Below are 15586 nucleotides of genomic sequence, written 5' to 3' on the forward strand. Positions count from 1 at the left end.
TACCAGTGGTTTTGGCACTGTGAGCAGGTGCCAGGTCGTGCTGGAAAATGAAATCTTCATCTCCATAAAGCATTTCAGCCGATGGAAGCATGAAGTGCTCCAAAATCTCCTGATAGCTAGCTGCATTGACCCTGCCCTTGATGAAACACAGTGGACCAACACCAGCAGCTGACATGGCACCGCACACCATCACTGACTGTGGGTACTTGACACTGGACTTCAGGCATTTTGGCATTTCCTTCTTCCCAGTCTTCCTCCAGACTCTGGCACATTGATTTCCGAATGACATGCAAAATTTGCTTTCATCAGAAAAAAGTACCAGGTCAGGCGCTTCTGCCGCTGTTTATGGTTCAAAAGTGGCTTTACCTGGGGAATGCGGCACCTGTAGCCCATTTCCTGCACACGCCTGTGCACGGTGGCTCTGGATGTTTCCACACCAGACTCAGTCCACTGCTTCCTCAGGTTCCCCAAGGTCTGGAATCGGTCCTTCTCCACAATCTTCCTCAGGGTCCGGTCACCTCTTCTCGTTGTACAGCGTTTTCTGCCACATTGTTTCCTTCCAACAGACTTACCATTGAGGTGCCTTGATACAGCACTTTGGGAACAGCCTATTTGTTGAGAAATTTCTTTCTGGGTCTTACCCTCTTGCTTGAGGGTGTCAATGATGGCCTTCTTGACATCTGTCAGGTCGCTAGTCTTACCCATGATGGGGGTTTTGAGTAATGAACCAGGCAGGGAGTTTTTAAAAGCCTCAGGTATCTTTTGCATGTGTTTAGAGTTAATTCGTTGATTCAGAAGATTAGGGTAATAGGTCGTTTAGAGAACCTTTTCTTGATATGCTAATTTATTGAGACAGGTTTTTTGGGTTATCAGGAGTTGTAGGCCAAAATCATCAGTATTAAAACAATAAAAGACCTGACAAATTTCAGTTGGTGGATAATGAATCTATAATATATGAAAGTTTAATTGTAATCATTACATTATGGTAAATAATGAAATTTAACACTATGCTAATTTTTTGAGAAGGACCTGTATGTGCACCCCTGGTCAAAGTTACTGTTCTTGTGAACAGAGGTAGAAGATGAACTTGCTTCACACACACACACAGAAACTTTTTATCTTTGCCCATTTTCCTTTTTGTAATTTTTAAAATGTAAGATACTAAACTTTGAACACCCTTTAAGATGTGTGTGCTCAGACAATTTTGACTAAGGTTTCTGACCTTAATTAGCGTATTAGGGTTATGAGTTGTTTACCATCAATGTTAGGAAATGCAAGGTGATGCAAATTTCCCAGCTTTATAAAAACCCAGCCTCCTCTAAACTTGTGCTATTTAGAAGAACCCATGGCTGATGTTAAGAAGGTACCCAAGTACTCTGAAAATTAAAATTGTGTTAGCCCACAAAGCAGGAGATGGCTATAAGAAGATAGCAAAGCTTTGTTAAGTTGCCCTTTCCTCAGTTTGAAAAAGTAATTAAGAAATGGCAGTTAACAAGAACAAGATAAGGTCTGGAACACCAAGCAAAATTTCAGTGAGAGCTGCTCGTAGGATTGTTAGAGAGGCAAATCAGAACCCCCGCTTGATTGTAAAAGACCTTCAGAAAGATTTAGCAGACTCTGGAGTTGTGGTACATTGTTCTTCTGTTCAGAGACAGAGGGCTTTGGCCACAATGATCAAAAGGTATGTGCGGAGAGAAAAAAGGGCACAGAATTTCAGGAAAAGAACATCTTGCCAACAATTAAGCATGTGGGTGGATCAATCATGTTTTGGGGTGTTGTTGTAGCCAATGGCATGTGGAACATTTCACGGTTAGAGGGAAGAGCAGACAATGAAATTTCAATAAAATTCTAGATACAAACATAACACCATCTGTAAAAAAGCTTGAAACACGCTTGTACAAATGAATAATCCTACGCACACTTCAAAACGCACAATAGACTACCTCAAAAGGCATGAGCTGAATGTTTTACAATGACGCTCACAGTCCACTGATTTCATCATCATTGAAAATCTGTGGCTAGGCCTCAAAATAGCAGCAGTGCATGCAAGACAATGAAGGAATCACAAAACTGGAATAATTTTCCAAAGAATGGATGAAAATGCTTCAAACAAGAATTGAAAGACTCTTGTCTGGCTACAAAAAGCATTAACAAGCTGTGATACTTTCAAAAGGGGGTGCTACTAGTACTAGCCATGAAGGGTGCCCAAACTTTTGCATTGGCCCTTTTTACATTTTGTAATTTTTAAAATGTAAAAGATGAAAATATACTGACTAAAACGATACCTTTGTTGATCAAATCCGTCTTGTGTTTGTTGTTTAATCTTTATTTTCAGTTTTGAGTTAATGATACGCTCGTGCTACGGGGCGGCCTGTGGGGGGCTTTATGTGGTGCTCTGATTAGGTATTCATAATGAAGAATGCTGACCGGTCACTGATCCCTCACTGACTTGCCCCCTAGTTTACATAATGAATATATGTACATACTGGGGAAAAAAAACCAACCAAAAAACAAAAAACACGCTGCTGCGTTACATATTCATTATGTAAACTAGGGGGCAGGTCAGTGAGGGATCAGTGACCTGTCAGAAGCCATACTGATGAATACCTAAATCAGAGCACCACATTACGACCCCCCACAGGCCACCCCCGAAGCACGAGCATATCATTAACTCAAAAACTGAAAAGAAAGATTAAACAACAACCACAAGACGGATTTCATCAACCAAGGTATCATTTAAAACTGACACTGTGTGTAGGTTACTGGGCACAATCCTGTTGACAGGTTCCCTTTAACTTTAGGCCTTTCATACATAATTTCATTTTCAACTTGCCTAATTGTTTACAATAACATGTGAGCAATAGAATATAGAATGTAAGCCCGCAAGGGCAGGGTCCTCGCCCCTCTGTATCAGTATGTAATTGTTAGTTTGCTTAATGTAAGTGATATCTATAATTCTGTATGTAACCCGTTCTCATGTACAGCACCATGGAATCAATGGTGCTATATACAGGGGTTGGATATAATGGAAACACCTGGAAACCAACAAAAGTTAGTTTAATATGGTATAGGTCCACCTTTTGCGGTGATTACAGCCTCAATTCTCCGAGTTATGGATTCATACAAGGTGTGAATTGTTTTCAAAGAAATTTTAGCCCATTTTGCAGTTAAAACACCCTCCAGTTCTTTGAGCGACGATGGCGGCGGAAATCGACATCTAACTTGAATCTCTAAAATCGACCATAAATGCTCAATAATGTTGAGATCTGGGGATTGTGGGGGCCAGATGAGAGGCTCAACTTCATTAGAATGTTCCTCGTGCCACGCTTTAACGATTCTAGCTGTATGAATTGGTGCATTATCATCCTGAAAGATGGCCTTCCCCTCCGGGAACAGTGCTTGAACCATTGAATGCACTTGGTCGCCCAAAATGCCTAAATAATCTCGGCTTTTAATTCTTCCATGAAGGGATATCATTGGCCTGGCGAATCTCCATGAAATAGCACCCCAGATCATTACAGAACCTCCGCCATGTTTTACGGTTGGGAGAAGGCAGTCTGGATGGAATGCTTCTTCGGCTGTCTCCAAACATACACTCCAGCCGGAGGTCGGAAATAGGGTAAACGATGATTCCTCTGAGAATATCACATGTTTCCACTGCTCAAGGGACCAATTCTGGAGGTTTCTACACCACTCTAAACGCTTGGAAACATTTGTCATTGAGAGCAGCGGTTTTCTAATTGCAGCTCTTCCATGGAATCCAGATTTGTGCATCTCCCGACGAACAGTTTTCGTGGAAACTGGGTTCTGTAGGTGTTCATTGAGCTCAGCAGTGATTTTCAGAGCCGTGGTCTTGCGATCCTCTCTCACAATTCGCTTTAGAGTCCGACGGTCTCTCTCAGTCAACTTTGACTTTCAGCCGGGCCTGTACTTTGCTGTGGACGTTTTTCCTTCTCTTTCAAACGCAGTCATTACTTTGGAGACAGTACCTCTTGACACGCCAAGCATTTGGGCACTTTCTGTTACATTAGCCCCTGCCATACGAGCACCAACAATTTGGCCTTTTTGAAAATTCGAGAGTTCTGCCATTGGTATCAGGTTCTCATCAATGTTCTTACAATCATGCAAAACAAACAGTTAATTTACATACACACATCACATAATACAAGTAATCAACTACAAAACTTTACCATATGTCACGGTTTGCATGTTTATAACATGTTCGAAGATTATGATGCCAAAACGTTAGGGGTTTTATTTATTTTGTCCAACCCCTGTATGTAAATAATAATAAAAGCAATTTTGACCAGGGGTGCCCAAACTTTTACATGCCACTGTAATTTAAGTACTGTACTTTAGCAACTTCAAAAAGAATGCAGATTATAAGGATACGCCAACACTTCTATTTTCTGACTGTACTGCAACATGGCAGTAGCCTTTGAAGAGGTACTAGTCTTGCATGCCTCATCACGCTACATGAAGACAGGTGACCTGGTTGGGTGTGTGGGCTTAGTCTAGGGGGTGGGGGGGGAGCGCTACGTGCTTGCAGGCTACATGATATCAGTGACTTGTTGGCCAGGATCGGTTGTGTAAAGGTCAGACCACTAGACAACCATAAACAGAGCGGTGACTAAACCAACGCCGCCGTCACCTCCAAGACAAAAACCCAAACGCAGCCTGGTGGAATAAAGTACATTTCCTCACGTCAGCATGACTCTAAGTGGGGGTGCTGCGCAGGTTCAGAATACTATTAACCTGCAGAATATCCCTATATCTGTAGGTTAATAGAGTTTTGCTCACGTGTCAGGTTCCCTTTAATTAAAAATTCCCTATCCCCTCACTACACTATCTGCTTTATTTTATTTTTTTCTTATATTTATTTAACCACTTCCTCTTTGATAAAGCTTCGTTTGACAATTCCAGTGCATGCTGGGATACTCAAACAAGTTGACATCAGGAAGTTGTGGTCATTGCCGCAGCCTCTGCCCCTTCCTTGAAATAAAGCATCACCAGGGACATTGTTTCAGGGGCTAAGCTAGTCCCTGCTCTACTGAGAATGCTTCAGGTGTCAATTCCGAAGGAGGCGCAGTAGGTTCTTGTCAATATTCTTATTGGTGAAGTGACAAGCCTGTAAGAAAGTGCACTCGCGGGAGGAGATGCTGGTGTTTGCTCTTCCTACAATGTGCACTGACAGTGCGCTCTCTTGCCGGCTTGTCATTTCTGATCAAAGCCAGAGCGTGATTGCACGGTCACTGATTAAATTATGACAAAAAAAATGAGAAGTAGGGTTAAAATAAATGTTTGCTTCAGTCCACCCCTTTAAAGATGTTTCTTTAGTTACTGAGGTACAAGTATAAGCATTTCATAGGTTTTTTAAACTTTTATTCATAAATCCAATAAGTTTATGCAAAGACCCAATATTTACAAAGTTGACTCTTATTTTTTAAGACATCTATAATTCACCCTAGCAGCTGGATATCAGTTTCTGGGCCAAATTCTGACTAATGTCAATGCATTCTTGCCTAATAAGTGCTTGGAATTTAACAATTCATTTTGCTCAGTTTTTCTCCCTAATTTTTGACTGACCTTAGGGTCTCACGGGGTTTTTTTATCTGGGCAGTTTTCTGGCGAAGGACCCAAAATTTCAATGTTTTGTCCACCAATCAACTTGGTTATCATTTTTGCCTTGTAACAAGGTGCTCCATCATTGCTAGTGGAGCTTTGGAGAATGGTTAGATTGCATTCTTTATACAAACTTAGGCAAAATTGTAAGTGAGCCCAATCTCTTGGAAAAGCAAGACCACATATGAATGGTCTCCGGATGCTATACTGGTATCACACAGGACCCATGATAGCGCTCACGTACCATTCTCCAGGAAAAAAATTTTTGAGACGTCCTAAACAAGTCTGCCATCAAATCCCAGTACTTACTGCAGAATGTCAGTTTGTCCTTGATGCTTTTCTTGCAAAGAAGTGGTTTCTTTGCTACCTACCCTTCTTGACACCAGGCCTGCCTCCAAAAGCCTTCATTGTATGAAACATGCATCACGTGGGGTATGCTTGGTTGGCATTAGGTCTATGTACTTGTGTTTTATTTTGTGCCATTATGGTGTGCCCATCATTATCATGGGCATTGATCATTAGTACAACAATTACTTATTGCTTCATCTGTTTTTGTTATGGGCATTTTGTATATTGTATTTTTTTTTTTATTGTGTTACCACTTTCTTGTTTATATCTATATTATTTGGTCGTTTTCATGCTCTATAGGATAGTTAAATATCCATTGCATGAGACTTTATATAGACGCTTTTGGACTAAACTAGTGCTGATAGTTAGCTCTAGGCCATCACGACAGATCTGTGACTACAGCTCATTCACAGTGTCTAAAGGGAGTCTGAGGTAGTCGTAGACACCTCCTATATCACTGGTTCATGCCGCTGCCCTGTACCCTACCTCCTGCAGCCTGTCCTCTCCAGATTGGTTGCCGTGAATAAAGAAAAGCCTATCTGAAGCTAGCCAGCAAGTCCAAGCATGAGGATCTGATTCCATTACAAAGACAGAATGATTATAAAGCTACAGACTAATAAATCCCTACAGAGAAAAAAAATGAAAATATACGGATATCAGACTACAGCCTCAATATAACTAATTCAAATGAGCTGTAATTATGGGTGATCTGGAGGGTCGCCTTCGCAGAACTGTGCTGTTGGCATCCGAGAAATAAACCACACAACAGAGCATCATATCGCAAGACCTTATATTGTTATCAGATAAAGTTTGTTATGGAAGTTACAGAGGACCTATCACCAGGTCAAAAGTGGACATTTTTGCTCTTGTTTTATTATTTTATTACTGGTTCTAAATATGGACCTTTTTATTGAGTTGGAATTTTGGGTGGTCTTTACCAAGGGGGCATTGCTCAGAAGGTAATAATGCAGAGCAACCTAAAGACCCGCCCCTAGAAAATGAATGAAGGTCACTGAAGTCTCTCCGGATGACTGATGTAAAATTGCAACACCCAAATCATTCACAAGTGATAAGCGGCTACGAGATGAGTCCAGCAGCAGCTTATTCATCTCTACTAGTAACGGGCGATTGCGCTCTGCGTTATCCGAACATGCTCGGGTGCTAATCAAGAGTCTTCGGAGTGTGAGAATAATATGTTCGAGTCCCCGCTCCTGCATGTCTCTTTGCTGTTTGACAGCCGCAACACATGCAGGGATTGCCTAACAAACAGCAAAGAGACATGCAGGAGCGGGGACTCAAACATATTATTCGACCACGCTGAAGACACACGGTTAGCATCCGAGCATGCTCAAACAGCACCTTATCCGATCATGCTCGCTCATCACTACGCTCTACTTTTTTAAAGCACCAGTATTATTAGAAAGGACCTGGCTTTCTGCTCTGCTCATCCAAATTGGTGCATCACAGATCTCTGCGCTATTGTGAGAAACATTTCTTAAATAAAATTCAGAGTACTTGGATTTAGCTTAGAGCCACATGCGACTGTATTTCCACAAATATACTTTATCCACAAGCAACATCTAAGGCTACTTTCACACTAGCGTTTTTGGCTGCAAGTCGCAGAGCGTCGTTTAGGAGAAAAACGCATCCTGCAAAGCTGTCTGCAGGATGCGGTTTTTCCCCATAGACTTACATTACCGACGTATTGCCACAAGTCGCAACCATCGTGCGATGGTTGCGTTGTGTTTTGGCGGACCGCCGCCACAAAAAAGTTACATGTAACTTTTTTTGTGCGTCGATTCCGCCCATTTTCGACCGCGCATGCGCGGCCGAAACTCCGCCCCCTCCTCCCCGGACCTTGCAATGGAGCAGGGGAAGTGTCGTAAGACTGCTTCTGCTGCCCACGATGGGCATTTTTTTCACAGTATGCGTCGGTACCTCGGGCCGACGCAGCGCGACGGCCCCGTACCGACGCTAGTGTGAAAGCAGCCTAAATGAGGAGTGAGTGAAGGCACTGACGCAGCAGTGAGAGCCATCTTTATTGTTAAAAAAAACAAAAAACAAAGTGTACAGAAGGCAGGGGAAGGTCCATGCATGCAGTGTGATAAAATCGGTTATAGGCCAAAATTACGCTTCTGCAGACCAGAATTAGAATATATTCAAAAGGATGTCTGACTCTCTACTTGCTCCAATCTAAGCTTAACACCCATAGACAAAGTGTACTCTGCTCAATCGAACATTGGGCGTGGAAATAAAACTGAACACTGGACCCCATCATGTACATGAGCACTGGAAACTGTCCTGCCCAGTCTGCAGTTGAGTCTCTTAATGCCGCCTGATGTCAGATGAGTTATCGATAAGGAGGGATCCATTCAGTTTTTGGTGGTCTTTCCTGGTGTAAACAGGGTTCAAACACAACCCCCAGATCTCCAAATAGATAGTTGGAAATCCTCTTTGAGATACTTATCTAAGGTGACAGATTATGTTCCTTCTTCTACACACCAAGTCAGGCAGAAGTATAAAGAATAGAATATTCCAAAATTATTCAGAATAGTAATGGATTCTGAATAGTAAATTACATATACCACTAAGACTATTATATACACATGTTAGTGCACATTCGACATGTTTAGCTGAATATGTTAATGGAATATTGATTGAGAAATATACATACAGATATTCAAAATAGCTGATGTCAGCACGAGCATTTAAAGGGACACCCAGGTATCAGCTAATTACCAAGTCCTCTTGTTTCTGAGGCATATATAATGTGGGCTTTATATTATGTTGCTTTGCTATAGATTGCTGTGTTTATCACCACAATTCTCAGGCAAGACTCCCAGCCCCCAACAGAAGATTGGTAGATGGGACCCTTCCCCCACCATAGATGCGATGAGAGTTCAGAGAAAATATGGGAACATTCACTATCTTCAAAAACAAAGCTAGCATGACATGGCAATATACCATGACAATACCACTTCACATAATAGGAGCCATTGATAACTTACAAGATTAGAGTTTATTTATTATAGCTTACTATTTAACCTCATTTTTACTACATGGATATTAAAACAAAGGGCAAAAACAACAATAAAAAGTAACAAGTAAAAACACACCGTCATATAATCCATAACCAGATGCAATGTTACCTGCATACATTTCGTTTATTTAACCATGCAGTTAAAGCAACCATTACGGCTTATGTATACATTTTATTACTATGAACACTTGGCTGCCTCATTACAAATGAGACATCTTTGCCATATTTATATCCAGAACAAAAAAACACACACAAAAAAATGGATTTTTTACGTCTGATTCATCCTGTGATTCACCTTCAACCCTATCTCTGACTCACTGAAGGGAAGTCACTTGATCAGAACATTGAGAAAAGCACTGTTTTCTTTCCTTTCAGTGCAGTCTAGAGGAAAAAAAAAAAACAAAAACCTTTTTGCCCGAGAAACAAAAGCTTGGTATTAGCTGTCCAGGGACATTCATGGGTGGGGCTTGCATGTCGAAAAAGCTGTAAAAGGTTGAGGTTAAGCTTAACAGGGCCCCACTTTAACCTCCTGAATGCATCAGAAATGTGAATACTGCATCCACCTCCCCCAACAGGTTTCCTGCCACATTTAGTGTTCCTAATGATAAACCAATAGAAGCAGTCACAATCAGTGGCATTATTTTATAGCTGAAAAGAATGCACCAATAATTTGTAGCAATATAAATTTGAACATTTTTTTTTTTTATAGAAAAAAAACAAAACACATACACAATATAATTATATATATCTATCTGTATAGATATATCTATATATAGATTTTATATCTATCTAGATTTTATATCTATCTAGAAAATATATATATATATATATATATATATATATATATATATATATATATATACATACATACATATACATATATATATATATATATATATATATATATATATTTTATACACACATACATACATATATATACATATATACACACACGCGGAAATGGATAAGGTGATGTTATTTTATAGTATAACTTTTATGAAAGATTTAATAAAAGAAAAAAAAAAACAACAAAAACAGGAAAATCAAATTCCTACGAAACCTAAAATAAAAATATATATAACTTTAAAACATTCCTATATGCTAACAATGATCTATCAATTTTATAAAATGAAATGGTTAAAAATTCCAAAACATAGATAAAAAGTAACGTTTTCCTAATCTCGCATACACCGATTGAACCGGATAAACCGTGGGTTAAAGTTTTGTTGTTGTTTTTTTGCATAATCTAAAAAGGCATAATGACAGGAAAAAATAATACAGAAAATATGCGTTTCCTGAGAAGTTACAAAAATCGAAGAGAGAATAGGTTTGCCAAATAGACTGGTCACCTAAAGCTGCAAAAAAATTAATAAATAAAATAAAAAGTTAAAGAAAAAAAACAAAACATAAAAGTGCCAAAGGAAGTAGTAAGCAATGAACAGCTATGACCCGCAACTTCCCTGGTTTGATCAAGAGAGTCTGCAACCTGAGCCAAAGGGTGCAAATTCCTCTCATTCAAAAGATCTTCAATGGAGTGGGGGGAAGGAATGTTAACCCCTGTGCTGCCGAGCACTAACTAACAACAAATTGGTTCATATGACAGAACACATGGCTGTAAGACTATGGTAAAGGCAAATGAGCAGAGCACTGGATTTTTCTACTGACGTTAAAATGTCAAAAGATCTTAAAGCTTGAAATAAGTCAGCAAGTCATTTCCAAGGATATGGACAGCTATGTAAAGCACATCCCTTCATGTATGAGCCAACCAATGGCACTCCTGAGCCACTAATGAAGAATAATTTATATTCCTACCCCGACTAGAAGGAAACATTTTGACTGAGCTATCACTAGTTACAAAGATACATCTAATAAAGCGCATGTATGGTGCAGTGTGATAAAGTAGACATATATTCCTGAACAACACATTTACAATACACAAGGGGAAGACATCTGGAGCACACCATTTGCATTACTGAGGATTGCAAGACACAACATATCAATGAGGAAATTGTTCAACTCCTGCCTAGAAACATGGCCGATTTGTGTTATTGGCAGCTCGAGAACTGGCCTGACTGTGCGTTCAGCTCTTACCAGCTTTAATTTAGTTGAACATATATAATCTTATAGATGTACCATTAAAGTGGAAATATTCTTTCACACACACACACACACACACACACACACACACACACACACACACGGTCCACTGATCTCTTTGGGAGACATAAAGAATGTCAAGTAGTAAAGAGCAAAATTGCATGCAAATTAAGAATAAACACAAGTGAAGAATAGATATCATTACAGAAAAGTATCAGTACTGATAGTGTGTTCTCATGGAATATATTGACCGAATTCATGCCACTAGAAAATAGTTTCGTATGACAATTTATTGGTATATAAAAAAAAAAACCAGCATTTCATTCAGCACAATAACTATTTCAGAAGTAGCCATCAGCTAAAATAAGCAATATTGCGCCTTTAAATACACTAGGATCATTTACTAACACTAATGATTCTTTTAGAAGAGATTTTAAAACATTCAAATTAACTTAAAAAAGGAACAAAAATTCCTCTAAATTAAAAAGAACAAAAAACGGAAATAAGCAAAACAAGGACATAAAAAGACTGTTTAAAGGGTCATGCCAAAGCAGTATTTAAAGGATTGTCTACAAATGATTGACGCCTTAAGGCTGTTCATGCCAGCGCAAATATTGTTAGCGGCAGCAGTCTTCTGTAAACGTACATGAGCTGCCGATAGCACATCTATGGGATAAGAACAAGTGTATTAACGATTATTGGCCGACTGTGCGCAGAACAAACGACTGCCGATTGTGGTTGTTAAATGGTCGTGGTCGGCGGGTGTAAATGCACATTTAGAGTATCTGGTCTTATTCACGGAAAACCTGGACAATGCGTGGCATACATGGACACACTTGGCAGTATCATGCAGGTAAAAAAAACAAATAAAATAAAAAATAAACTACTGCGCTAACGTAATTAATTTACACTTCTGGTTTCTAGCTATTACAATATGCACAAATGGAAATAGCATTAAAACCAATAATACATTTTCTTTATTAAGTTAAGAAATATGAACTCCCAACCACACTAGATTAGAAATACCGTAATAGTCGGCGGACCATAGTAAAAATACATCGCTGTATCAAAATTATGATACTTTGGCTCATAATATACAACATTTATAGTTGCAAAATTAAAAAAAAAGGGTTGCCTGATTAAATATACAACACAAAGAAAACATTCAAAACAAATAACGATTATTTATCTTTATTTCTCCCTAAACAGATCAATTCACAGGAGAAAAATAAGGGAATTAATATGCCATAAGAATTACTGATAAAGGTCAAGAAACATCAATGCTCAACCTGTATTCTGCCAATCTATATAGAAAAAAAAATCTGTTAAGTCAATTTATAGCGACAATCATAGCTCAACCAAGGGTTAAGAAAGTAATTGCAATTTTGCAATAAGTTCCAGTGGACCTGGATATTTGTAGTAAATAAGTCTTGATAGCGCATAATGTACACTAAGTAACAAATACTTTGGGGGCAGACAATGTACAAGATGGCTTGTAGACAAGCCATTACATGATCAATAGCTGACCCCCAGAATACACCATACATAGAAGTTAAGACATACAGCACCTAGAACAGCCAAAAAAATCCAGCTGTCATTACTCAGTAGGTTGTTTCCAACAGGGCTATGGAGTCGATGAGCCAAACCTCCGACACCGACTACTCAATTTTCCTCACTCAGACTCCCTCATACATGGCTCATGGTTACACGATGCATTTACTGTAGTAAGATGGTAACCTCAAACTTTTCAGCACCATTACGATACAATATTCAAGCGTTTTAGATCAAGTTATATTTCTTGGAACACAACTTTAATAAACTGTAAATATGCAATACGTTATGCAGCTAGTGGGGAAAAAAAAAACGTTTTAAATAAAAACGTAGTATAGGCATTCCTTCTCAGTGCCTTTTTCCCTCTGATCTGTAGAGAAGGCGCTTCACTACCGAGCATGTACATAAAGTGCAGCACAGATTCATCTCATCTAAAGGCAGAGATCCTTCGATCAGGAACAGAACAGACATTTATAGGACATTTCAGAACTTTCCAAAATTCTTATGAAAAAAAAATTACAGCACATCCTGCATTGTGCAATACCCAATGTATTACATATTGTTGGAGTCTGAGTTGGTCCATTTTATACCGACTCCACCGCCCTGGTTTCTAGTGTTACCAACTAGCATAGAAAAAATTAATTTTACATTCTGTGAGTTCAATTGTGCTTATATAATCTTGGTGCCACAAAGACATCCACACAACACAAAGTGGAAAAGTCTACAATTAATACACTAATATTCCAAAATACTCCACATCCCTATCAGTTTTAGAATTAAACTGAAGCATTTGATAAACTGTAATTTACCAGAGAGGAAGATAGATACAGTTACACAAAGAGGAAGTCTTGCTCTCCTACTTTACGATCTCATAAATTTGTTTTATAGATGAATAAAGAAAAAGAAAAAACTATTTAACAACTTAAGGAGGGTAAAATGAAAAAGGAGCTAAAAAACACTGATAGCCATCTGATCTAGGAGAGAGAGATTGTGGTAACTAGATCTGAAGAAACAAAAACATCATGCTATGGGCTGGTACATATCACTAACTGCAGAAAGGAGCAGGGAAAAAAATAGAGCAAAGGTGCTGAAAAAAAACAAAAAAAATATTCGCCCCACATGTTTGATTTCACACTTAACACCTATTTGTTGAAAAAGACAAAGCACCGAGAGCCAGGCCTTGGCCTAAGCTACAGCAAAGAGCAGAGATGTCCCCATGTGACCTGTCAAGCTCCATGTCACCAGAGCTTTGTTTCTTTGAGGCAGCGTTATGGCCCCAAACAGGGCAATCACAAGCGGATATAGGAACAGGATTGGTGGGACAAGGAGTACTATTAAATACATCATTTGCAGTGTTCATATAATTAACAGCATTCATATGGGAGCTTGCTGAAAAAGTTAACACAGCAAAATCTAATTTCTAAGTCTATAGTTCTACAGCAGCATACATTTTTTCTTTAGATGGCACCAATGACCACAATCTAACCTGGATAGATTTACCCTGTACCATGGAAGTATTAATAGTCCACACATGCAACACAGAAATGAAGCTAACTATCTGCACACTTTACACTTTGAATACATCGGGGGAGGGGTTAACCAAACAAACACTATCTGGAAATACCCATGTGCTGAAGATTGCAGTATCTAACTTCTTACATTGGCCAGAGAGAAAGTGCAAACCATGAACACAGTCCACACAAAGTATAACCATGAACCGCCTCTGGCCACATGCTTGCTTGACTTCAATGCCCTTAAAGAGGCAGTGCTGGGACTCATGAAATTTCCTGCTGTTCACAACCAGAGTAAAGGCAACATGGCCCTTTTAAAGCACAGCCATTAAGTTTATGATTATTGACTTCATGTCTTTCGGTGGCGGTTAGACCTTTTCTTAGACCAACATTAGCAATTCCAAATAAAGTAGCCAGATTGCTCATTCTCTTGGTGGAAAACAAGACACTTAGCATCAAGTAATGCACTTGCTGAAAAAGCTATTCATTTGGATATGTGCCTCAAATCTTATGTAGACAAATCATAGCAGATTATACTCTATTACTTTCACAAAAATTACAAAATTAATACAACAAAAAGAACATTTGGTGTTCACAAATAAGACTCTGGAGGATGGAGGAACACTTGCTCAAGTATACTTGTATGAAATCCTTCTAACTCCAGGGATAAACAACCGGCAAACAAAGGCACAAAAGATGCTTCATTACATGGCCCGCAGCACAAAGTCAGAATGGGTGGTTTAGCCATGTCACAGTTGGTGGCTGACAGAGGGGGAGGAAAAAGGTTCACTTACTTGGTGTACAAATACATCAACAGGGTTCTCCAAGGGACTTCCCTCCCGACTGGTCATGGAGATGAAACCGAATCCCATCCGCACATTGAACCATTTGCAGTGGCCTGCACCACGCAGGACCTGTATGTCCTCCTCCTCCTCCTCTTCCTCCTGCTCGGGCAGCTTTCCTTGTTCTTCTCTGCCACCTTTACCAGTCCCTCCTGGATAAGAGATCAAACAATGATGTGAATACAGCACTGGTACCATCTCCTAACTTCTAGCTATCTAACATAACCCAGGTGACTTCTCCAAGGAAGGTCTCACATAGGGGATCTCACAGTGACAAACGTGTGAGAGGTGTGGGTGTGTGTGTGGTGTTGGAGGGGGCCGTTTGCACAACTTGTTATTGCATGTGCATGCAGTGCAGATTGTTTCTGTGTTTACTACCAAAAACCCTGAACAAATAGAGACTACGTCCTCAGGGTTACGTGTGGGAAACAAAGCGACGTAAGCAGCTAGGGCACTGCAGACAATAGCCTGTCTCCTGACCCGGTACCGGAGTCAAGGAAGCTGGATGCACTTGTTATGCTACAAGTAGGTTGTAGAAGCTCCCCTCCCCTGCTAATGCCTGTGCCTCAGCCGAC

The 15586-nt window shown here is 39.6% G+C and overlaps 1 protein-coding gene across 2 annotated transcripts in view; it reads right to left on the reverse strand.

Moving 5' to 3' along the window:
- The window catches only part of LIN28B (lin-28 RNA binding posttranscriptional regulator B), a 133024-nt gene that overhangs the window by 84894 nt on the left and 32544 nt on the right, over positions 1–15586 (reverse strand). For both annotated transcript variants that reach the window (XM_077289649.1, XM_077289650.1), the window contains exon 3: positions 14964–15163. In XM_077289649.1, coding sequence (XP_077145764.1) covers positions 14964–15163 — 200 coding nt within the window. The remainder of the gene's footprint in view (positions 1–14963; positions 15164–15586) is intronic.

Source organism: Ranitomeya variabilis, chromosome 2 (genome assembly GCF_051348905.1).
Source record: "Ranitomeya variabilis isolate aRanVar5 chromosome 2, aRanVar5.hap1, whole genome shotgun sequence".
NCBI lineage: Eukaryota > Metazoa > Chordata > Amphibia > Anura > Dendrobatidae > Ranitomeya > Ranitomeya variabilis.